The sequence below is a fragment of the Hyperoodon ampullatus genome (assembly GCF_949752795.1).
Source record: "Hyperoodon ampullatus genome assembly, chromosome: 9".
In the NCBI taxonomy this organism is placed as follows: Eukaryota; Metazoa; Chordata; class Mammalia; order Artiodactyla; family Ziphiidae; genus Hyperoodon; species Hyperoodon ampullatus.
The window spans coordinates 104,256,486-104,282,940 of record NC_136922.1 but is presented as its reverse complement, the minus strand read 5'-3'; the positions used below and the strand labels follow the sequence as shown (position 1 = coordinate 104,282,940).

At 45.0% G+C, this 26,455-nt stretch overlaps 1 protein-coding gene across 7 annotated transcripts in view; it reads right to left on the bottom strand.

The window, feature by feature from the left end:
* The window catches only part of ACTR3B (actin related protein 3B), a 62,924-nt gene that overhangs the window by 4,257 nt on the left and 32,212 nt on the right, over window positions 1-26,455 (bottom strand). For 4 of the 7 annotated variants that reach the window (XM_079711170.1, XM_079711173.1, XM_079711175.1 and 1 more), the window contains exons 5-9: window positions 16,971-17,066; window positions 15,954-16,061; window positions 12,387-12,530; window positions 9,420-9,593; window positions 7,864-7,956 (exon numbers count right to left, since the gene is read on the bottom strand). In XM_079711170.1, coding sequence (XP_079567296.1) covers window positions 7,864-7,956; window positions 9,420-9,593; window positions 12,387-12,530; window positions 15,954-16,061; window positions 16,971-17,066 — 615 coding nt within the window. The remainder of the gene's footprint in view (window positions 1-7,863; window positions 7,957-9,419; window positions 9,594-12,386; window positions 12,531-15,953; window positions 16,062-16,970; window positions 17,067-26,455) is intronic. The other 3 variants (XM_079711171.1, XM_079711174.1, XM_079711172.1) reach the window with 3 other exon arrangements.

Below are 26,455 nucleotides of genomic sequence, written 5' to 3'. Positions count from 1 at the left end.
GGTGTTTTATGGTGCTGTCCGCCAACCTGCTGAAAGGCCGCGGAGCCCAATTTGCACAGCACCTCCTCACTCAGTGCGGCTGCGCTATCTGCGTACCCAGACCACCGTGTGGACTGGGTTCTTCTACAAACTGCAGCTTACTCTGCTGCGTAACTGTTTATCCCATGATGTCAAATAAAAGCCTCAATCGTAAACTACCTCTACAAAAGCAAAGGCCCTGTCTTTATGCTAGTAAAGAACATCCTAGCATACATCATCATGAACAATACACATAGCCTGTTAGCCACCTGACGTTTAAGCCAGAAAGACAAAGTCTATGTTAATAATAAGCTCATTCAATACCTTATATAGTATTAAAAATAACAAAAACTCCCATTCCTGTAACGTTAAGTATACTTTGTGCTGGAGACTCTATTCGTACTCTTAATCCCGTCTGACAGACACGCCGTGCCCCTATCCACCATGCTATTCCTCCATTAACCAGAGGCACAAAGTAAGATGCTCACAGTGAAGTCTCCACCCCCACCGCATGCTACAGGTTAAGACGACAACTCTCCCGGCAACCACCCCTACGTGGAAATTTTGAAAGGCTTGTCCCTCTTTAGGGACAAGAGCTTTTTTTAAAATAAAAAAATTCACAGCTTTTTAGGGAAGCATGCAACTTATTCTGTTACAGCAGTTCTCAAACTTTTATAAAAATATTTATTTTTATTTTTGGCCACGTTATGTCTTAGTTGTGGCACGCGGGCTCTCTAGTTGTGGCGCGTGGGCTCAGTAGTTGCAGCGCGAGAGCTTAGTTGCCCCGCGGCATGTAGGACCTTAGTCCCCAACCAGGGATCGAACCGGCGTCCCCTGCATTGCAAGACGGATTCTTAAGCACTGGACCACCAGGGAAGTCCCGGCACAAGAGCTTTTTTACTCAGACAGAACCCAAAGACTGCAATCCCAGCAAAGTTTGAACAAACTTACTTCTCAAAGGTGGGCCGTATGATGCCCCGCCCTGTCCTAGAGGAAATCCAACTCCAGGCTGGCTCGAAACGGCTGCCTAACCAAAGGAGACGTAAAAACCGACGACGAATGTCTTCCGAGAATTACCTGCACGTCTTCTCCCCCAGTGACTCCTCCCCTCAGCTGCTGTAACCTGGCCTCTGCCCGCACCCTCACCGAGAACCCTCGTCCTGGGTGACCTCTCAGCGTCACCTGACACAGCTGATGACAGCTGTCTCCCCCTTGACTCCCAGAGTGTTCTTTCTCTTCTTTCTTCGACTGCTCCTTCCTGGCTTCTTGGATGGTTAACTTTGTGTGTCAGCTTGATCTGGCTACAGCACCCAATGACTGACCCACACGGCAACCTCGGTGTCGCTGTGAAGGTACTTTGCAGATGTGGTCAACGTTAAGGGCGTCCTCCCTAACGCGGATGGGGCCTCTTCCAAGGAGCTAGAGGTCCTGGGAACAAGAATGAGGCGCTGGCCTCAAGCCCAACACACTCCCGTCAGGGTCTATCCCGGTGCCCACGTGAGGCCGGGCCCTCCTTGGAGGCTCAGTGCACATTTGCTCAACATTGTCAAAACGGTGTCAAAACAGTCACCATCGGCCCCTCCTCACTCTCTCATAACAATAAGCCTCTGGAAGTTCCTCTCCACCCGGCAGGTCAACGCTCAGCTGCGACGTCACTCGTCCCTCCCCAGCGGCACATGGACCCTGTCATTTCTGGACACCTGGGCAGGAAGCATCAACTATGGGGGTGCGCGTGGAGCCGGGGGCCGGACCGGCAAGCCCCGAGCCTGCTCTGTCCACCAGCTGGCCCCAAACCACCCGCCCATCTGCTCACACGTCAGACTGCACTTGGGATCTCACCTGAATAGAAGGTCTACTGTGAAAAGGGTGGAACAAACCAATAACGTCTTAAAATGTGTATTTCGATCTCTAAGTATTAAAGATATTTCAACTCGTTCACCATTAAGAATAAAAATACATATATAACTCACTTTGCAATAGCTCCTCTGACTTAAAAGGTATTAACATACTTACATACAACCCAATTCAAGCAATCTGTTCCAGAAAAATCATTCCTTGAACCACATCAAGATGCAGTCACGTCTGCTTGACAAACACAAGGAATGAGAATTTTTAACAACTCCCAGCCCACTGCCAAAGCAGGTCTAAAAATACTGAATTGCCAGCCCCGCCCCCCCTCCGGGACTTGCTCCCCACCACCTTCAGTACCACTCTGGGCTCCACCCGGGGCGGGGTTCTGCAGCCCCTGCCCTGCGCCCGCGCTGCCACCTATGCCAAGTGCCCTCCCCCTGGCTTGCATCCCCACCTCCTCTCTGCAGGCTGAGCCCTAAGACCAGCTCCCTGCCACCTTCTCCAAGCCGTCCTTGAGCCCTTCTCATTAAATTTCCATGACACCTCAATAAACGACATTTAGCTTGTGGTGGTTCCCGTGAGAATTATTTCAGTATTATTTTTAGCTTTTTTATAAGCTCTTGAAGACAAGATCCATCTCTCATACATACTTAAGTCCTCTAAGTTAACAACAATAGTGTCTTGTATTTAGTAGAGACCCAGCTGCATTACAAAGCAACTCAAAACTGGCTTTGCCCTCGAGTAAAGCAGGAAAGCTACTAAACGCTGACTAACCCCAGAGTGGACTAGTTGCTAACAGTGGTTCTCAATTTAGCTGCACATTAAAATCATCTGGGAAGCTTTTAAAATCCAGATGCCCAGGACAATTACATCAGAATCTCTGGGGGTGGGACCCAGACATCAGTATATTTTAATGCTGCTGGGGTGACGCCCATGGACAGCCAGGGCCGAAAACGTCTTGTTTCAAGCAGCACCTGCTGCCTGCAATGACTTGGCTTCGTGGGGAAATCACAGGCCTCCAAGACTTGGCTCTCACACACGAGTCCCCTCCAGACCCGACCTCCATCATACTTAGAGACTGAACAGAAAAAGCGGGCATGTGAATACCCTTCTGATCTACAGGCCAGACTGAAATAAAAATTAGGTTATAACTCCTTTTGTCCAAAAAAAACTGTTTTACGTTTTTGAAGATTCTAAATTTTCAAAGCCACATTTTATTCTCCACCAACTTCTTTTTCTTGTGTACTAGCCTGAGGAAGGTGTTAGCTCAAAGACCAAGAAGGTCTCGGGTGCTTCCTCCTGCTCACTTCTCCATAAGCAACTCCACCTACAGTTCCCAAGACTGAGCCTGAGAAACATAAGACGTCCAGGCCCGACTGGTCCAGACAGCGCCTTTGGGAGCAGGTGAGGCCACGGGGAGACACGTTCCTCTGAGGCTGTGAGCTGAGCAGCAGAGCTCAGGGCACCAAGCAACAGCCTCAGAACCCTTCCTGCGAGGCCTGTGGCTTCCCCTCTGGCTGGTTCGGCCACCTCAGCAACCCGTCTGAGCCTGTGGGCACTGCGGGAACAGTGCACGGAGGCAGAAGTCAGGAAACCAGCCTCCTGGAGGGGCACCTTGCCCAGGCACGGAATCCAGCAGGGCTCAGCAGACAGGCTGCTTCCCCTTGGCAATCATGAGTTTCTTTGGGTACGAACCTGCTTCCTACTTCTTTAGTGGTTACTGAGTACTTTTTAAGCCCCAGGGCACGTGTCTGGGACACTGACAAAAGGGGGCCCAGCAGGTAGGAAGAAACATCGGTAACAGAGGAGGGAATGACAAAGTAACGGTAAGGCTGGAGAGGAAAGACATGCTACCTAAAGACACGTGAACAGAGCTCTCCAGAGCAAGACGCCCACGTGTTCTGCAGAAGCACCTGTATGTAGTATGTCTCTTAATTACTTTCAAAATCCCACAAACTGTACATGTGTGCATTTCATGAACACAGATGTCGCAGTGGAAGGTTCTTTCCATGGCAAGCTCACGGCTAAACTCTGGAGGAGGAGGAGGAGGAGGAGGAGGAAAGCGGGACCAAAAGTTCAGAGCGAATCCGAAGAACAAGGCCGCCCGCCCAGGATGCTGCCCCGGGAGCCCGGAACACGGGGTGACGGCCTCTGGAGACGAGGGGCCAGAGCAGTGGCCTGCGGGGGCCACAGGGCCCTGGGGTGAGAGGAGCCTTTCCCAACAGCAGCCCTGGCTGCAGTCAGTGAATGAGTGTGTGAGGCCTGAGCCGGAAAGTGTGAGAATCACGCTTCCCGCCTACGTCCCCAACGCCTGTTTTCATACACAAAGTTCCTGGGAACACAGCCCCTCCTGGTCACTCACGTGTCCTCTGGCAGCAACACAGACCGAATGGCCCACAAAGCTGAAAATACTTACCATCTGGCCCTTTGCAGAAAGAGCTGGCCAACCCCTGGTCTAAAACCACCATGGGGAAAAGCACGACGACAGCCATTACCTGGCAGGCAAACACGCAGGAAAGGGCATTTTTAGGCTTCGATATTACACTTGCATTCACTCATCAAGCCCTCTCTTCTGGAAACAAGTCCCCTTCGTGGTGGCTGTGGCAGAGGTGCCAGCAGACAGTCCTCACCCTCCCCACGCCCAGGGCTGGCAGTGCGGCCGGGCCACGTGGCAGCGATGGGCCACGGGCGGGAGCCAGGTGCCTGCCAGCCGGCTCCCCCACAGGGGTGACCACCAGGGTGACACTCCAGGGGAGCCGCCCCGCAGGGGACAGTCCGTGAACACACAAGTGAACGTGTGCTGTGAGCACCGAGACACCAGGGTTAGCTTCTCACCTGCTTGCTGGGTGGCAGCGCAGACCGGGCCCCACTGTGTCCCTCCTTCCCCACGGGGTAGAGAGCCCGACAAAGGAGACAAACACGGTCCACCGCCAGTCAGCCCCCCACCAAGCCTACTGAGGTCCTAAACCACTCGCAAGGCTGCCGTAGCTCGGCCAAGGTCCCGCACAGAAGCACCCACGCGGCTGGCGGAGCAGGTTCAGGCGACCAGGGCCGAGCAGAAAGCCCTCGAACGCCTCAGGGGTGAAGTGACTTTTCCAGGGGGTGAAGCAGTCGGGACAGGGTTTCCCTCTTTGCGGAATCGTCTTCCTGCCACATTTTACACAATCTTCAGTGTGATGTGGTGGAAAAAGCACGCGTTTTCAAAGGTGTGGCAAGCGGACTCAAAATCCAACCCTGCCACTTAGCTAAGTGATCCTACCCGGCGCTTAACCCCTCTCAAAACTCAACTGTCTGTTGGACAGCTACATATAAAAGAATGAAATTATAACACTCTCTAACCCCATGTACAAAAATCAACTCAAAATGGGTTGAAGACCTAAATGTAAGACCAGAGGCCATAAAACTCTTAGAAGAAAACACAGGCAGAACACTCTTTGACATAAATCACAGCAATATTCTTTGGATCTGTCTCCTAAAGCAAAGAAAATAAAAGCAAAAATAAACAAATGGGACCTAATTAAACTTAAAACGTTTGCACAGCAAAGGAAACCATCAATAAAACGAAAAGACAACCTACTGAATGGGAGAAGATATTTGCAAATGATACGACTGATAAGGGGTTAACCTCCAAAATATATAAACAGCTCATACAACTCAACATGAGAAAAAACAAACGACCCAATCAAAAAATGGGCAGAGGATCTGAACAGACATTTTCCCAAAGAAGACATAGGGATGGCCAAAAGGCACGTGAAAAGTTTCTCAACACCGTTAATCATCAGAGAAATGCAAATTAAAACCACAGTGAGCTGTCACCTCACACCTGTCAGAATGGCTATCATCAAAAATACCACAAAAACAAATGTTGGAGAGGGTGTGGAGAAAAGGGAACCCTCGTGCACTGTTGGTGGGAATGTAAATTGGTGCAGCCACTATGGAGAACAGTATGGAGGTTTCTCGAAAAGCTAAAAATAGAACTACCTAATGATCTAGCAATTCCACTTCAGGGTATGTATCCAAAAAAAATGAAAACACTTAACTCAAAAAGATATATGCACCCCTACGTTCATAGCAGCATTGTTTACAATTGCCAAGATATGGAAGCAACCTAAGCGACCATCAACAGATGAATGGATAAAGAAGATGTGGTGTATACACACACACACACACACACACACACACACACACACACACACACACACACACACACACACAAGGGAATATTACTCAGCCATAAATAAGAATGAAATGTTGCCATTTGCAGCAACATGGATGGACTTGGAGGGTATTATGCTAAGTGAAACAAATCAGAGAAAGACAAATACTATGAGCTCACTTATATGTGGAATCTAAAAAAGAAAACAAACCAGTGAACATAACCAAAAAAAAGCAGACTCACAGATATACAGAACAAACTAATGGTTACCAGTGGAGAGAGGGAAGGGGCGAAGGGCAAGACAGGAGTAGGGGATTAAGGGGTACAAACTACTACGTATAAAATAAACAGGCTACAAGGATCTACTGCACAAAAACAGGGAACAGAGCCAATATTTTGTAACAACTAGGAATGGAATATAGCCTTTAAAAATTGCAAATCACTATGCTGTACACCTAAAACTTACATAATATTGTACATCAACTATACCTCAGTAATTTTTTTTAGAAGTCCAAGACCAGTTTGCTCCATGTGACCCAGGTCCCTCTAGTTTTGCCTCCTTTTCCCATCTCTGGGGCTCAGGGCCATCATCTATTAAACAAGGAGCTCAGGTTACAAGGCCATCTCTACTTCCTGTAAATGTACTGAAAGTGAACTAAACTGTCTGATGAGAAAAAATCTCAGCCATGAACAATCTGTAACCGCCGGCAGAAGTTTCTTTTCCGTTAGGATGAAATAAAGACTAAAACGTGCACACCTGTTCCTTGCTTTCATGGACAAGAAGACACAGCTGATGTTAAGTGAGATTTAAGAAGCAGGGAGAGCAAGGCATGTATTTTACTAAACTTACTAATACTCCCACCTGTCTCTAGTTTCCCTTTCTTGCACATTTTGTTGGAGGAGAGAGCTGTTTAATTAAGGACATGTAACAATAAAAATAGAATTATAATTTGTTTTCACCCATAAAAAGTTGTCTACATAGGAAAATGTTTTCCAATAATAAAAATAACATTTGTTAACTCTAAAATTTCAATCTTAAAACACAAGAAGTAGAAGGTAAAAGTTATGCATCTTCTACCCCCAAAGATATGTTATTTTCTTTAAGAGTTTAGCATTCATTCAAAACCTTTTCATATATATATGCAAACTATATTTTTAAATAAAATACTACTACGTGTAAACTTTACAACATGCTTTTTCACTTAACAATGTATACTACAGACATCTTTTCATTTGAATTTACACTGATTCACCTCATTCTTTTTAAAGACTGCGTAGTGTATCCCATTGTGTAGATGAAACAAAATTTATTAAGCCCTCACTCCTGAGCCTAATATGCTCCTCTTTAAACTCAGGTCCCTGGGCTGAGAAGGTAAGACAGGGCAGAGGCTGAGGGCTGAAAATTACATGAGTATTTTCTACCTGATTGCTTCACTTCCGGCTCTGACCTCTTCCTGGCAACAGCACATTTGGCACAAGCCTAAATATGCATGAAGCAAGACCAGTGAATTCATGGAACCCATGAGGGGAAGGATACCCTTCATCTTTCCATCAATACATAACGTTAAAATTGTCCAGTTTAAAATACAGCTGGCCAGGTAAGAATAAAGCCATGAGAATACTTAAACACTTCTGGTGAGCTGAGTCCTATTTCCAAACATTTAAGTCATCTCCACTCCAAGAAAAATATTTCCCCAGTATGCTGGCCTTTAACAAATCCTGTAAGACAGGAGTGAAACAGGAACATCTGCACACTGACGTTAAGAACCTATTATTCCAAGAATGCTGGGCCTTTAACTGTGGAATGAACCCGAGCACCTTACCCAGGCAGCTTATACCTTATACAGTGGACGACGGACATCGATGGGGCAGTTCTGTATGACTTCATCAACAACGTCCGAGATGGACTCCATAAAGTCTGGGTTGGCAAACTGAATTTCATATAAATATAAAAGAAACATTACACATTTCTCTCAATAACCTTTTTAAAAAGTAACTTTAACAAATACAGAATGTACTATACCTTTAAAACCGTCACACTGGAATGACTACGTCAAATGTTCATATGTCAGAAGAACCCAAGTGACTGTGCGTGAGGTGATGGTGACATGTGCCCTCAGGAGATGACATGTGTGGGGTCAGCAAGGGGAAAACATCAAAGAGTAGCAAAAACAGACCAGCTCTGCATTAGGACACACGGTGAATCCTGCTGTCAGAGTGTGAAACGCGTGTGCATGATGTATGTGCCATGTAATGAAAACGCTGTGAGTACAGAATAAGTATACCACTTATGAATATTAACATCATGAAAAAACTAGCCATGATACAAGAAAAAAACACAGTCAATGAAAGATCACACTGTAAACATGAGCTAGAAGCCTGGGGAGGGTTCAGGGGGGTGGCTTTTAAATGAAACAGTCAATATGGTAGCAATCATGTCACTGAGTAAGCAGTCTTGGATTCAATTCCGTAAGTTAAATAAGTTAAAGTATAAATAATTCAACTTAAAAAAACTTTAAATACACTTTAAAAATCAAGGAAAGCTTTAACGTACTCAAGGGGAAGAAGGTAACATCCAGTTGCTCACCAGCTGTTCACTGGACATTTTCGGTTTTATGTCTATTTTAAATCAGTAATATCAAAGGCATGATTATTAGATTATAGTAAGGCATACATTGTGTGCCATTTCCCTATACAAAATGGTCATACACATCTAAAAACAGGCAGCAGTTTGTAACCTACTTATCAAATGTAAACTGAATTAGGCAGAAAAATATACCAAAATACAAATAAAATCCACTTTATTTAAACCTTAAAATGTTGCCTCTTGATGACTGCTTCTGCAAAAGTAATAATAATTCTTTGTGACTATAGTTAAAATGATGATATCTGTAATTCCTAAAGCCCATCTAACTAATGGAAAAGTTAGTCCTCAGACAGAAGCTTTAACTAACCTGCAGCAGGGAACACAGCAGGACCAACTGGGTTAAAAACTGCAACTAGGATGGACCATCACCAAGGATGGAAAGGTTACATGTTACATGTTACCCTACTCCCATACAAAGGCAGACTGCATTCGGTCCCCGGGATTAACTCGTTTTCATATTACTATGGATTAATTTCATTTCCATATCTTCTACTGCTCTTAAAGCTTCTCCCTAATCACTCATTATCTCTAACGGAGAACCAAGTCTAAAGAGGGGCATCAGTCAAGCAGGCAACCTGCACAGGGGCTGTAAGAGCTGCAAAGGGTGCAGCGTGTACCCCAGTGTCCTCACGACAGGCGGCCTGAGAGCTGCTCAGGAAACCCCACCGGGGACGCTCCGTACACACACGAGGTGGCAGTATCGCTCCACAGGTGCCATACCTCACACTCAAAAAGCTAACATCTTACCTCCGGGTGAAAGAAAATCTCAGGGCCCAGGAACCTTTCGTAGCCAACATCTATAATGAACTTCTTCTGGTTGACTGCATTGATCCCCGTGTACTGTTTGATCCACTTCTGAGGATCCACATCGTACTTGGCAAATTCCTTGACGATATCAGGGCAAATGTAACAGTATTTCTCCTGCAGACACACACGAAGAGATGTCACCAGAGTCTGCCCTCTGACAAGTACCCAGTAACCCCCAGCATCAAACACCCTGAAATGAGTCCCACTCACACACAACTCCAGTATGGACGTGTGGCCAAGCCTCACAGACTTTTCACGACTACGCTCTGGACTTGTAAATCTGCTTCCTTTGCAGCTCGGCTATGAACCTCAGCTTTACCCTATCAAATTTTGCTGAGTATCATCTGAAGTGACGTCTAAAGTTATCCCTCTCCGCTTTCCTTATTCCTCCTGGGCCCCTCCACAGCGCCTGGCCAGGCACACACCACCATCCACGCTGCACCAGTGGACCGCATCCCCCACGATGAATGCGGTGGGTCTCACCCCCATGCCTACCACGGTCCACCAGTGGGGCGTGAACCTGCCGTGCAGCCCAACACAGCACAGTCATCAGCTCCACGACAGTATTCACTGAGTGCCTAGGCACACGGGATGCTCAAGTGAACAGAACACATGCAGACCCCTGCCCACTGGAGCATACGCTCTGGCTGAGAGTCGAGAGAGTAAAGTGACAGCCGTGATACATAAGTAAGTGACACAGCACGCTAGAAGGCGGCAGGTACCACGGACAAAAGAAAAGGCCCGCTTAGGCAGGATGGAGCTGCCGTACGCCCGTACAAGAGGAGACACTCATGGTTTCCACCCCAGCACCGGACCAGCCTGACAGGTGGAAAGTGTCTCCTCAGCATCTGGTGACGCTTGGCTGGGGATCTCTGGGTTGACCATCTGTCCTGAGAGCTAACCTCAGCAAAGCAGCAGGTGGCACTTGGGTGGCAGATTCTGAAAGTAAGCTGCCTGTGGGCAAGGTGGGCTTTGTTCAACACCAGGCACACAGCTGGAGCTCACTACACATTTTAGAAGGACCTCTGAAGGTCTTTTCATGATATGAAGTCTAAAGTTTCTGAGAATCCCTGAAACAGATCCTAATACCATCCTTGATATACTCTGTCGAATTCTAAGCTACACAACCCTGCTCGTTGACAACAGAGCGAGTCAGTCCATGTGACTTTAAATCCACAGACTGGAGACAGAAACACTACATTGCCTTAAGAGGCCTAGTCGATTTCTTAGGGCACCTCAACTGCCTTAACTGATGACATGAAACGCCTCGGTGAAGCTGGACGGAGAGCAGCCCTGTCAGCCCCAAGTTCTGGACTCCCACCGCAAGGACAGTGTGTGCCAGAGCCCACCAGACTCAGGCCCACCTGTGACCCTGGGAGTAACAGGATGCAGGGGCTCTAACCACCCTTTCCAGGATCTCCTCCATCACAGAGAGAAGTGAGGCGAGAACAAACAGCAGGGTCGGTGCAGCTCATCTGCAGAACACAGGAGTCTCTTGCACGCCTGACCTTCACTGCTGAGCGACACACCGTCAGGGCCGGAATGGGCCAGCTCCAGGGTCAGGGCCAGAACCGGACCCCAGAGAGCCAGCAAGTAAAGGAAATGCCTCCCGGTCATCACACTCAGGGCTCTGATCACCCCACATCCACCCCGAGGGTCGGGTCCCATTTGTGAAAGAGGGCGTGGCGAGGGAACCTGGATCAGAGATCCAAATCTCTTTCCTTGAAGGAAGGCAAGGAGAGGAAGAGGGAAAGTTGGGGAAATATTTTATTCTAAAAAGAAAGTCTTATGTTGCTTCTATAACCTTCGCACCAGAAGGGAAGGACGGGCCCTGGTGCCTTGGCTGGGCATTCGAGGTGCTCCCGTCCTGGGCACACGGGGCAGCGGGCCCCTCCTCACAGGAGCCCTGACGACTGCCAGAGCACCCGGGCTCACAACACCTGTGCTCACCAAGAGTGGCGGGTGAAACGCAGGAGTCCCGCCCCCGCCCCATGCTTCCTTTCCTTTTAGCCAGCCCGGTCCTGGGTGCTTAGTGCGAGGAAACCAGGGAGCAGCGATGGGGGCGCGGGAGAACAGGCTAAACTCCCCTGCGGCTCAGAAGCTAAGTGCATGCTCAAGGCCTTGTGTCATCCCCACGTTTAAATTCTCCAGAAACAAACAAAACCCTTGCTCTTCATCTATATGAAGATCACGCTTGTATTACTAAGCATCTCTTGCATTTTGGCTTTAAAAAAACACAATAATTTGTCCTAATTTTGCAACCTGAAAAGAAAGCTCCTTTCAACAGGGTCTGTCAACTGCTACATACAGAGTCATACAAAGACCAGACTGATGGATCAGGTCAAGCGGGCATTTTAAAAAAGGACCAATGAGCCATTTTTCTTCTACTCTTACTGATTTCATTTTAAAACCTCCTGTAACTTTTCCAGCATGGTAATTACAGTCTGGAAACTACATGTGGATTCTGTTTTATGATTCCACCCTAGAACAGCATTACTCTCAACTGTAATTCACAGCGCACAGAACCACAGACTACAGGTACTGGAAGTTAGTTTGAATACTGGCTGACTTCACAGGATTCCTAACGGTCGCTGCTGCTGCTGCTGCCTGTTCCTTATTCTAGAAATGAACTTGGAGGGAGACGTGGGAAACGCATCCAGCTAACTGAAGGTTCTACCTGCTCAGGCACCAATGAAACGATGCTGTACTGCGTAGGGTGCTCGATCCCAGCGATCAGGCTGTTCTCATGTATAGCTAGAAGCTCCACGAGTGTAAACAGATCGAGACCCACGTTCGCGGGGAGTGGGGAGGAAGGAAGGTGAGGGCGGGGGGTCTCAGCAGCAAGGGAAGCACCCAAACACCATTCCTCTGTCACCCGCAAGCGGCCCCGTCTGCTCCTGCTTTTACCTTGATGGCTTTGGCAGTCTCCAGCGACTGCTCCGGAGGAATCCCCACCTCCCGCTCCCTCAGCAGCTGTTGCATGAAATACGTAATATCTCTCCCTGCGATAGGGATGTGTTTGATGCAGCTCCCAATGACATACCCTTCTGCCTAGGAAGAAGAGGAGACAGACGGCGTGTGAGCGACTCCAGGAGAGAAGGGCTCCCTGGGCGCTGAGTCAGTCTCCCGCCCCGCCCGCGTCACTGCATTTACTGAGTCCCCGCTCTGTGCACAGCTCAGGTCTGGAGGTCTTTTCAAACGACCGCAGGCACAGTTCCGTTAGTAGAACTGGAGATGCCCCGTAAGCCACCAAAATGACGTCTTCGTCAGGAATGTGAAGAGAAAAACCACATGAAATGGTTCATTTCCAGAAAGTACTGCCGTTTGTCAGAACAATGGATCAATCATTTTTTTCTTCCTCTAACAAAAAGGAAGAAGTTTATCTATAAAATCATTAAAACAACTATAAATCGACCTGTATTTAAAAGTCAACCATTGGGTTAGCAGGCAGGACATGGCTTCGAACAACCTGGACTCAATCCGGCTCCACATCTGTGGGCTGAGCGACCGTGGACACGTCTGGTAACATGCTTCATCCTCAGTTCCTTCATCCATAATATGGGGCAGACGGGGTTTATGATACAGAATTCATGAAGCAGAGGAAGTCCAGCTCACAGCCCTGTGTGGGACCAGCAGTTAGGTACTCAATAAACGGTCCCGTTTACTGTACAAACAGTGGCACTTGTTAGGAGTGATTCTGGCCAGTTCACCCAAATGCTCTGCCGTGTGAGACCACGCTAGGAGGAGCTGGGATCCTCTCGCTGGGCCACCCCCTGCCAGCGCCAGGAAGGGAGCTACAGTCCTTTGCCCGCGGCCCGCAGCTCGGCCCGAGGCCCCGAGGGCCCACACCTTTTAAAAGGAGCTATACACACACACACACAACCCATATATGCAGAAAATATGCCTGTAATATACATAACTAACTAGTAACAGGGCTCTCTGAGCAGGGGCCTGGAGGAGGAACATGAGAAGGAAGAGGAGGTCTGACTGTCCACTGTGCGTCTCCCTGCGGGCATGGCGCCACGGAAGCCAGGCTCGGAGCCTCCGGCTGCTCTACAGAGCTGACAGTCAGAGAGAGAAGCCCTACCCAGCTTCATCAGGTAGAGAAGAAACACTCCGCGATTCCCGTGAAGCAGCGGTTTCTGTGCCAGGTGCCCCTTAGACAGAGGGACAGGAGTGACTCCACGTTTCGGGGGCATCAGTTCTAACGATCGTAAGCACAGATACAGTCGCCAGTTAAGTTGCAAGAACAAGTCACTGAATTCCTCGTGTGCTTTCTTCTGATGTACCTACTTCTACAAGTAAGAGTAGGTGTGGCCTTTCCGAAGAGTCTGAGCCATTTATAAAATATTTTAAGATCAAGAAAAAAGGTATGTACAAATTATTAAAATAATAAAGATCAACTTCAAAACTCCTAAGAATATGAGTTCTAACACAAACTATTCACAATTTTTATAATCCATGCCTTACATATAACATTTTCTAAAATGAATTCAACCAGCGTTAAATAAGTATCAGTCAGCTTCATCATGGCATTAAATATATTAAAACAACCCACAAGTCCAACAACAGGAAAATAAGTGAGTAAGGTTATACCCACGTGATGGGCTATTATGTAGTTACTATTTTTTCACAGAATATTTAACCCTACGAAAAAATATTAGGGATTAAACCAACATGCAGAAGATAATTTTAGGATTACCTTGTACCATTAGAATACAAAATCAGACATAGGATATTCCAATTTTGCTTAAAATGTGCACACGTGTGTTTAAGAAAAAGAGCTTAGAAGGCTATACAACCAGAAGTATGATGCAGCCCTCTGGGTGGGTTTATGAGTCATTTTATTTTCTTCTTCACATTTCTCTATTTTGTCCAAATATTGCACAACAAATGTAATTTTTATAATCAGCAAAAAAACTGAACTAAGAAACATAAAAGAGTTGAACAACGGCTTTCTCTGTGGGCCTGTCCACTGTGTGGCACTCGTTTTCTTTTCTCCTCCTCAATCAGATGGATGAGGAAGGCCAAGAAGCAGGGCCCACAGGCACCTCTCAAGACCTTGGTCTGTGCCCATCTTTGAGGGCAGCCCTCAGAGAGGAGGCCGGCCAGCGTGACTCCTCAAGGGGCACCAACAACTGTCACAGCCCACGAAGGAGGAGGTGCTCGGAGCCCGGCCGAGGGGCGCTCCGAGCACAGAGCAGGCTCTGCCCCGTCTCCCTCACCCCGCGGAGGGCACACCGGCAAGGGCACGGGGACCACATCGACCGTCCCCTGCAGCGACTCCTGGCCTTTCAGGAACTAAAGCCTTAGAGCCTTTTAGTACATCATTCCTCCGACTTCCTGAAATGAAAACGGTGGCTCTTTTTTCAATTAAAGTAAATGGTTTATAAAAAAAACCCAGTTTGCATTTTTAAAAGGAGCTATACACACACACACACACACACACACACACACACACACACACACACACACACCATATATGCAGAAAATATGCCTGTAATATACATAAATAACTAGTAACAGGGCTCTCTGAGCAGGGGGCCTGGAGGAGGAAGATGAGAAGGAAGAGGTCTGACTGTCCACTGTGTGTCCCTTTGCAGGCAGCTTCGATTCATCTTCAAAAAAGCAAACTTCAGGGGCTTCCCTGGTGACGCAGTGGTTGAGAGTCAGCCTGCCGACGCAGGGGACATGGGTTCGTGCCCCGGTCCGGGAAGATCCCACATGCCGCGGAGCGGCTAGGCCCATGAGCCATGGCCGCTGAGCCTGTGCGTCCGGAGCCTGTGCTCCACAACAGGAGAGGCCACAACAGTGAAAGGCCCACGTACCGCAAAAAAAAAAAAAAGCAAACTTCAAATAATTCATTTAAATAGTCCACTGGACCGAAAGAAAAATATAGACATTGTCTCTTGAACCTGAATTAGGAATCACTTGTCTAATATTTTGAAAATTAAAACCAAAAAGTGACACTGCAGAGCATTCTGCAAGTCAAAAGGAACAATCTCCCCTTCTTGGCTCTTAAATAAATTTTGAAAAACAAGAAGCGATTTCTCTAAAGCATGAGCTGGGTAAAGCCGTCCGCATCTTGTCACAGAACACAGAGCTCATCCTTCAGAGCGGCCGTGCACCACACCTACTGATACCCAAGCTGACAGCTCAGAACGTAAGCCAGGAAGGCCCTCCTGGTGATGTACCCCCGGTGATCAAGCAGAGCCCTGGAGACCCCGAAGGACTGCTGACATCCTGACTGCATGAATTTCCCAGCATGAATTCCAACTTGCCAGCACCGAAGACACTGGTTTTCTTCTTCTTTCTCACATAACTGAGTTTAAAGACTCTTGTTACCTTTGCTAAGTACAGTTACGGTTTCTAAAGTGGTATTTTAATTACAGAAGGGTTTTTTCCTTTAGTCTCTCCCCTTACGTCCAGTCGGGGGAGGCCTACAGAAAGTGAAGCACTCAACACTCTGCTTACCACTGGGATAGCATGGGTGACCCCATCCCCACTGTCGATGACGATCCCCGTTAATGTACGTTCGCCCACTTGTCGCGAGGTCCAAGACGCTGCTAAGGCCAGCACTGCCTGCACCAAAGACACGGAGACCATCAGCATTCGGGGAAACTCTTCCCAAGGACTGCACCTGATTGTTCTTAGGTTCAATCAACAAGACCTTTCTTATGGGTACCTCTTTCCCTTCCCTATCCTCCATCTTCCCCCCAAAATTCAAATTCCAAATTGAACAACACACAAATTTTGTATACTTCATCTGGAGGGGTCAAGTTTTCAATAAAATAAATCAAAGTTTTGCAAAGAAAAGCTAGAGAGAATCACCAGAGGCAACAGCCTGTGCCATCTCCCAAATTAATTTTCTATGCAACTCCTTCTCCTTTTTCTTAGAAGGGACTGGAATAGGCAGAAAACATTTTAGGAGATACTTTTTAAAAATTTATTCCCCCAAATCTCAGTCAATTCCCTTATATAGGGTGGCAGATAAATAACAACATCCAAAACCAACAAAAATCCCCACACTAAGAACAAGTAGCTTCAAAGGGAGTCCTACAAGCTCATGGAACCACAGGAGCCCAAATCCCAAAGGTGGAACCCTCTAGAGACATATGTTTTGTTTTTTAGCAGATATTATAGTATCTTTCCTTTTTTATGATCAGAAGTGAAAGAAGCCAAAAAAGAACCATCATATCGATCTTGTCACCCAGAGAAGAATACATTAGATTCTAAAGCATGTAAAAAGACAAAAGCTGGACAAACTCTATACCAGCAGTAAAAACATAAATATATAAATTACAGAACATGGTCTGTACAGTGTTTGAGTTCAAACCTGAATGGGGTGGGTGTGTGTGGGTGTGTGTGTAGGGTGTGGAAAAGGAAGAACGCACAGCACAATCTTACAACCGAGGCCTTGAGAATCACCATGTCTTCCACTATTAGACAGCTAAGGTCATTTGGGAATCATAAAAATCACTTTGTTTTTACCTGAACTGCAATGTAGAGTCCTGGTACATTAAATGATTCAAACATAATTTCTGCAAGATATTCTCTGTTTTCTGGTGTGTTCAGTGGAGGTTCTGTCTGTAAGAAAACATTCACTATATTTAGTGTTCACCCAGATTTCATGTAACTGTATCAGAATCATAAAAAAGTTAACCTAAAAGCATGTTAATTAGGATGCTGTACAACTTCCTGATTTTACAGGTAGTGTACACCCAGAGCGTACTCTCAAGAAGTTTGTACTTAAAGAAATTGTCTTAAAGAACTTTGGCTGCGGGGCTTAAAAGCTTTGACACAGGGCTTCCCTGGTGGCACAGTGGTTGAGAGTCGGCCTGCCGATGCAGGGGACACAGGTTCATGCCCCAGTCCGGGAAGATCCCACATGCTGTGGAGCAGCTGGGCCCGTGAGCCATGGCCTCTGAGCCTGCGCGTCCGGAGCCTGTGCTCCGCAACGGGAGAGGCCACAACAGTGAGAGGCCCACGTACTGCAAAAAAAAAAAAAAAAAAAAAAAAAAAGCTTTGACAGAGCAGAGTAAAGTCCTCTCTAAACACTTCTGCTCTTATTAACCACCCCAAGACAGGAACAAGTTACAGAAAAGGGAACTCTACCTTCGATAACATAACACCCAAACACCCTGAAACTGAAAAGCCCTGCAGCAAGTTGCCAAAGGTAGTAATAACCCCACCAAGACGAGTAAGGATGCCAAGAGGGAACACCGGTGACTTCAGACCCCAGGCAAGCTACACAGGTCTCCAGAGAGAGGAAAAGCAGTGAGCCGTTGCTTGGAAAAAGACCAGTTTGAGCAGAACAGCTGAGAAGTCTCCCTCCCCAAGCCCCACCTGCCATCAGAGCACAGGCCACAAGGTTAGACGAAGCATCTTTGCCATCAGCTGCGAGGCAGAAAAAGCTGGGCAGAAGCAGCTTCACCCAGACACTGCCCCCCGCCCGGCCTCAACTCACACACACAGCCTGTCCAGGAAGAATTCCCCTCATTCAAAGATGAGGAAAGAAACACAGAGAAACCAGCCAAAGACCATATAAAGACACTGAAAGAAAAAGAGAGGGAAGAGAGGAAAGTAACGGGAAAAACAAATGGCAGACAAAAAAACATGTACCCAGAAAAATGTAAAAATACAGCAGATGAAAATCATGATAAAGACATTTCAAAAAATTCAAATATCTATTTAAAAATAATAACCATTATCAAATAGGAAGAAATTAACAGGATTACAGAAAGATAAAAAGAATAAATAAACCTGCTTTTTTGTCATTCAGCAATAGGTTGTGAACATTTTTCCATGTCAATAAATATGGTTATACATCACATATTTAAGCTGCAAAACAAAGACAAAGAAAGAAAGAAAAAAAGAATAAATAAAAATTCTCTGGGCCTTTTGGCAAAAACTCCCACATTACCCTTTGTTATGGACTGAGCTGTGTCTCCCAAAATACCTATGTTGAAGCCCAACCCCCAGTGTGACCGCATCTGGGGACAAAGCCTCTGGGGAGGTAATCAAGGTTAAATGAGGTCATGGGGGAAGCCCTAATTCGAGAGGACCAATGTCTCTGTAAGAAAAGGAAGAGACACCAGAGAGCTCTCTCGCACATGCACAGAGGAAAGACCGCATGAGGACACAGCAGGAAGGCGGCCATGTGCACACCAGGAAGGAAGGTCTCACCAGAAACCAACCCTGACAGCACGTTGATCTCGGACCTACAGCCTCCAGAACTGTGAGAAAACACATGTCTGCTGTGTAAGCCACTCAGCCTGTGGGATTTTGTTATGCTTAGTTCAAGCACCTAAAACACCCTTAAAGCAGGAAAAGTACAGCCAGCCTTGGTCATCAACACAGATACGTTTGTAGCACTGGGACACATGGGGCCACACTTACAGAGTCTTCAGGGCGACGTTTGTAGCACTGGGACACATTGGGGCCACACTTACAGAGTCTTCAGGGCAGGAAGGTGTGACCCAAGAATTCTACATCTGGCCACACTGCCAAACAAGTATGTTGCAAAAACAAAGGACCTTTAAACATATAAGAACTTGGGAGAATTTGGTTCCTATGAAACCTTCATGAATTAACTATTAGAAGATAAGAATGCAGAAAGTACGGCCAAAGACTCACAGTGAGCAATTAATCCATTTAAGATGTAGGAATAAAGATTTTTCTTTCCAGGGAATAATAGCTATAGAACAGAATGCAAACATTATAAATTAAAACAGCAGAACCAGCATCAAGTTGAGAGGTACAGATGGAAGGACAGAATATAGACATTGATATCCTTGTACCATGGAATCAAAAGATAATTGTCTTATTATAGAGTATCAGAGACATCAGTAAACCTAAAGTTGTAAATAGTAGAATAAGTTTAGTAACATAATCAATCAAAAGCAGGTGACAGAGGAAGGAAGAGGAGGTAAGAAAATGTGGAAATGTACCAACTTGATCACTAAGCACAGTAGGAAGTAATCATACCTAAACACAGGTAAATATATTATACAGAAGGACAGTTATATTAAAATAGTTTTAATGAATTATTATGAATTATTTTTATAAATAATAAGTCTTAAAATACTAATACATAAATAAAACACATTAAAACCAGAAAGCAAAGCATATAGTAGGACAGCTGAACTAAGGCCACACACACCTGTCACACAGTGGCATGCCACACCAGCCCGGGTAAAAGGAGAGCTCGTCCCACCTTCAATTTTACTAAGTTTAGAAGGTGGTTTCCTCTCTCAGTGTGTAATTAGCACTGACCTCACAGGAGTCTAAATAAAGTGCTCAGGGCAGCACCCAGCATGTGGTGAGTTACTGTTACTAAAATCATCAGCAAGTACCAGTGAGAAACTCACTAAAGACAGTCTCTTAGCTAAGACCATGAAACAAAATCAAATTACATTCTCTAGGCAAGAAAAAACAAGGTGCCTCAGAGAGGTCCAAAGTCAGCATTGCTTCCAAGATCAGAAAAAACCTTGGGACTTCCCTGGCTGTCCAGTGGTTAGGACTCCATGCTCCCAACGCAGGGGGCCTGGGTTCAATCCCCAGTCAGAGAACTAGATCTCACGTGCGAGCTGCAACTAAGGAGCCCGCATGCCGCAACCAAGACCCGGCACCACCAAATAAATAAATATTAAAAAAGAAAAAACCTAAATGCCCATCACTAGAAACTGATTAAACAAATTATGCCACATCCATAAAATGCTACACTTTGCAGCAATTAAAAAGGATGAGCTTTTTGCGTGCTGGTATGAAACAATCTCTATGATAAACAGGTAAGTGAAAAGAGAAAGGCATCTCCAAACTTTACACATTCTTAAATGTTCTTCTGTATCAACAACTTTTTTAAAAAAAATCAAGGTGTATGGGGGTGAGGAAAAGGGAGCTGTTCAACGGGCAGAGCTTCAGTTCTGCAGGATGCGAAGGTTCTAGAGACCTGTCACACGACAATGCGAATACAGGTAACACTCTGAACTATGCACTTAAAAAAGGTTAAGGGAGTAAATTTCATGTTTTTAATCACAATTTTTAAAGGTTTTACAATAAAAAACAAGGTTACAACCATATGTGTATTTCATTACCGTTTTATAAAACAAGTTTATGTACAATCCATATGCCTGCGCACAATTATCTCTGGTTAAGAACCGGTAAAGGTGTTTTCCTCCAGGAAGGGGATCGGGGGTGGGCAGCACAGAGCTGGGGAGGAGACACACGCGCACTGGAAATCCTTCTGCACCTTTTGAATTCTGTGCTGTGCGTGTTATCGCTTCAAACAAATAAGCAAGTCTGGCTGTTAGCTCGCTGGGGGCTTTAGCTTAGACTCTTGTGCAGCAATGATGGAAAGCTCAAACGCAGCGCCTCCAAGTAAGTTTTAATGACTGTGATTAGAATCACTATAGAATATTCCCTGGATGGGAGAGAGAAAGCAATCTTAAGACATATGTGAGAAATAATAAAGTCACCCAAAGCAGACTGTAAATAAGGGATCTGAAAGTCACCCAACAACAACATAACTTATTTTAACATGCCCACCTCAGGGGGTTGAGATTAAATTTGTTCATACCTTAAAGTGCCCAGCACACAGCTGGCACTGTGTTATGATTACTATTTTAGATTTCTTGCATTTAAAGCACATGAGTAATAGCTGCACCTTCCAGCAGTACTGGCTACAATGTATCTCCTTAAAGCACCTCCTACCCACCTGAAAAACAGGCCTAGTAACTACCTCCCCCCAGGGTTGTTGGTGGGATTAAATGAGTGAATACGTGTAAATACTTGGTGAGGGGAGGAGCAGGGCACATAGCGAGCGCGGAATCAATGTCAGCTATACCATCGATGATGTAAGTCACACTGGAAGAAAGTACATATATTAGCTACAGAGAGCTATAAAATCTTTTCTCACCATGAAGAGAAATGCAAGCACCGTAATAAGTTAACTTTATAAACAAAGCATTTAAACTGAGTAGAGGGGAAAATAGGATCCAGAGAAGAAGACTAAAAAGGCATGAAAAGTGTGAGCACAGTCGAGGAACATTTCTTGCCTGCCGGCTAAGAGCTGCCTATTTGGTTTGAAGCAAAAAGTGAGCCTACAGAAGACATTCCCAGCAAGAAGTAGATTTGACCCTGGCTCCTGGATTCTTCCTGGGTTTAAGCCCAGTGTCAAATGATGTTCCAAATATATCCCAAATGGATGAAAATTATGTATAAACATCAAAGGAAAACAGTTTACTACGTAAAAACTTACAGATTCAAAAACATAATCTACAAAGGGAAAAAAAATCCATTGAGAAAAAAAGTATCTGCTCCTGACAAAAGCTTCCTATCTATTATATGGAAGAGTTCACAGTATAAACAAAGTGTGATACATATATATAAGACAGAATATCATTCAGCCCTAAAAAGAAGGAAATTCTGACACATGCTACAATGTGGCTGAACCCTGAAGACATTATACTAAGTGAAATAAGCCAGTCACAAAAGGAAAAATACTGTAGGATTCCACTTATATGAGGATCTGGAATAGTTATAGTTATAGACACAGAAAGTAGGATGGGGGGTGCCAGGGGCTGGAGGAAGCAGGAAGGGGGTCAGAGTTTCAGTTTGGAAGATGAGAAAGTTCTGGAGACGGATGCTGGTAAGGGAGGCAAAACAATGTGAATGTACTCAATTCACCAAACTGTGCGTTCAAAAATGGTTAAGATGGTAAATTTTATGTACATTTTATCACAAAAGAAACTTTTAGGTAAAAAAAAAAAAAAGATCATAGAAATCACAGCAATAGGAAAAGCAATAAAACACTGATATGTACAAAACACAGGACATGAATAGGCAATTCACGGAAGAGAAAATACAGCTAATAAACACATGAAAAATGTTTAAGGTCAAAGTTATTAAAAATGCAAGTTGACAACAAATAATCAAAAATATTAATCAATGCTGACAAGAGTTCTAATAACGTGGCCTCTAGCACACTGAAGATTTCAGCGTGAAACGGTATGCTAAAGATTCAAAATTATTAATACTTCTGTACCCCCAAATCATATATAATTTTTATATTTTTAATATAAAAAATGCTAATATAGAAAACACTGTGCAAAGATTACTTCATATTACTTCTTAGAAAACCAAGAAATTGGAAACAAAAGTAAACATCTAAAAATAGTGAAACTGCTAAACAGATAGGAAATATTCACTGGACAGAGGATTGTATAGCCATTAAAATGAGGACAATGAAAGAGTGTAAGAAAATGGGGGAAGAGGGACAGGGGACACAATATTGAATGCAAAGTCATACAAAAACATGGGTGAAAAGATTAAATGAAGATATGCTAAATGTTAATATTTATGTTAATGGGATGTAAAAAGTCCCACAGATACCTTTCAAATTTTCTAAATCACACTTACAGCTCTATAATAAAAAAAAATCTTTACAAGAGTTGTGAAACCCTGGGTTACAGCCTGTGTGTAAAGACCACAGAAACCCCCAATACAACTTCTTCATCTATTTATCCAGATGGAGAAACTCACAGAGGCAAGACGGCAACACAGAGCAGAAGCAGCAGTGCATCTCGACATGGCTTTTCCTGGCCTCCTGGCTCCCAATGGGGACGACACTCGCCACATCCAGCCAGAGTTGTGAAGACAGTTGAATGAATTCTCACCTTGCCACTGTCTTCATACCTGTAGTCACATCATTATGGAAGGCACTGCAACTTGCCTTCCCTGTACCTATTCTCCCTTCTGCCTTAATGACAGACCACTGATCAATCACAGGCCCAGAGGAAAAGCATTTCCCAGACTTCCTCATGGACAGGGATGGCTAAGTGACTAAGTTCTGGCCAATAAGAAGCAAAAGCTGATGGATGTGGCTTCTAGGAAAGCTCCTTACAGGGGTGAAGGCAGGCTCGAGCAGTAGACTCCCTTCTGCTTGCTCTTAATGCCTTCTTTCCTGGAATGCAGAGGTGGTGATGGAGCTGCAGGAGCCAGCGTGGGGTCATCAGGTGACCTTGGAATGAAAGCCATACGCTAGAGATACCAGAGCACAGAGACCGCTAATGACACCAGGATGCTGCCCTGCCAGCACTGCCCTCCCTACTACAAATGGATGTAAGGAAAATAAAACCCTTAACTTGCTAAAGCCAATATTTAATTACTTGCTGCCAAACGATTCGCCACCTGTGAAGAATTTACATTAAAATCTACATACTTCTATTTAAGGGAATGTTTACAATTTAAATAGGTTCTCCTGGCTCCTGAATCAAATTCAGCATTATTAAAGGCATATTCTTATGGGTTCTGAGAATCATAATCATAAACCCATTTTTTCCTCAATCCTCCATTTCTTTTATGTTTACCACCAGTAACTGTTCTTTTAGGAGACCAATTTAAATGGAACTTTCCCCAAACCATTATTTACAACAAGATCTAAATAGGGGATATCAAGTTTTTCTTATTTTTTTAATACTGAAGCATATGATTAAAACATCACATGAATGCAAGTTACACAAACAAATTTATTCATAATAATGGTGAAACATCATCTGGTATTAATTCAAAAATAAAGAATTAATCCGTTCCATAAAACCAATCCATATTTCTGGATAAAGACAGCAAACTGAACACATGTACCTAATACTGCTCCACCCACAAGCCTCTCTATAATTGCAGTAAAGAAACCTTTTTAAAAATATAAATCCTGAAGGGAGGGAGACCAGGAGAGGAGATGACAAGGCACTGTAAGGTGGAGGGCACATGGGCCAGGGGTGATGGACTCAGCGTACCCAGGGCTGTCAGCCTTCGCAGCGGCCGGTGGCTTCCGTACTGGACACAGCGGGTCTACATCATTCTCAAGAGCCAGGAAGGCAACTATGATGGTGAGTCAGGACTTACCACATGTCATGGTCAGCTTGACTAGGCTAAGGGACACCCGGAGAGCTGGTAAAACATCATTTCTGGGTGTGTCTGTGAGGGTGTCTCTGGAAGAGATTAGCATTCAGCGGACTGAGAACAGAGACACGCCTTCACCAACATGGGCGGGTGTCATCTGAGCCACTGAGGACCCAGATGAAGGAAGGGCGATCCTCTCTCTCTCCCTCTCTCTAAGCCGGGATGTCCATGTTCCCGGCTCCTGGCTCTCAGGCGTTCTTGATCAGCACGTGCTGCTTGCTCTTCCTCCTTGACTCATATTCAAAAAGTCTGCCAATCTCTTCTAAAGTTGTAACTCGATTTCCACTCAAGAGCACTGCAGTTCTTTAAAATACATGCTTCTGTTCTGAACTCTGGGCACTTCAATATTGGAGAAAAGAGTAGGATTCCCATTTGCTATCTGCTCGATCCACATGACCGATACAGCCGAATCTCTGAAATGTCTTGAAAAACGTGAGCCGTAATGAGCTCATTCTCACCTATACGCTCAGGCATCTGGTCACCGCAGTCAGAAAGAACAATTTGGGGGGCTACTGAGGGACCTTTAATTTAACCCCTTTAGACTCTCTTATACCAAAAAGCATTATCTGATATAGCAGTTCAGTAAATGTCTTCAACTGACTTCTAGGCTCGGCCATAAATCTCTATACCTGCTTTACTCCCCTTGAACTATTCCATGAACTGACGACTAAGGGCATAAACCTGAAAGAAATGTACCATTCTCATTACTTCCTCAGTCACATCATGCAATGAACTGACCTTGCAAAATTCAAAGCACAATACACAGAACACAATATTTTCTCTGTTTAATTTAATAAACTTGATTATTTTTGAATATTCATTACAGGTACTCATTTTTGGCAAATGGACTTTTCCATATTCACACCAAACACCTCCAATTCCTTCCGAGAAAGTGGTTTTATCTTACTAGCCTATAATGCCAGCTAAAGCAGAAAATAATTTCTTGTAGGAAACAATTCCTGTAGGCTGTGTCCTGGTGGTGTGTGTCTGCTCCACAGGCTAGGACTAAGCGTCCCTCTGAGTGGAGTGAGAGGGGACCACCTGGCATGGGAAGCTGAGGCAGACAGAAGTGCTGGGCGGCATGCGCTCCTGAAGTCCTGTCCAACAAGTTGTTACACAATGCGCGAGAGATGGAAAGACGCCAGATGGGACAGGTAGGAATCTGTGATCTACTGAGGCTTTAAAGACAAAGCCACTCAGACACACTGTCAGTTTCCTGGCTCCATTTATTTTACATACACCACTGTAGACGCACAGGAGAGAAAACACATGGTGGCCTGTAAAACACAGTATTCACACTTGGCAATTCCTAGTTATGGCAATATAGCCAGAAAAAAAGACCAGGGCACTTTCAAGGACTTGCTGTAATAGATATTAAATATATAGATTCCACTAACTACCATAATAGCCTTGTAGTTAACATATTTTAAGCCAGATAATTCTAAACAACACTCCATATTTAACATTAGAAAGAACTATATAATTGGGGACCAGGGACCATTTGACAATGCACTTGCATGGAAAAAATCCAAAGCTAAATTACGTAGGTTGTAATGTGCAGCTTATGCTATGTGCAATTGCTCTCCACAAAGCAAGTGTTTTGTACATGTAATTAATTTTAACTTAAAAAGAACATTTCATGGAAGGAAACATGTGAAGTTGAGTCAAACAAGTAGAACAGACTCCATAACCAAGAGATATTTCTTTTCATTTCTCTGTAATGCTTTATTTTGTTTGAACAAGATCAATTAAGTACCACAATATCAGGGCCCATAACTCAGCTCAATTTTATTTTAGAGTGTGATTTAAACCCTGGCAAAATAACATCTTGACTCAGTTTCCTCTGCTATAAAAGCAGCAAAAATCAGAGTCATCCAGTTACTTCTCGAGGACATCCAAGTGCACAGTTGGTTTCCTACCCAAATCCATTCCTCCCTCCACCTTCCTTGCTGTTAGAGGCCTGTTTAGGTACCTACCCTCTTGGGGCCAGGTGATCAGACATTGTCCCCTCACCA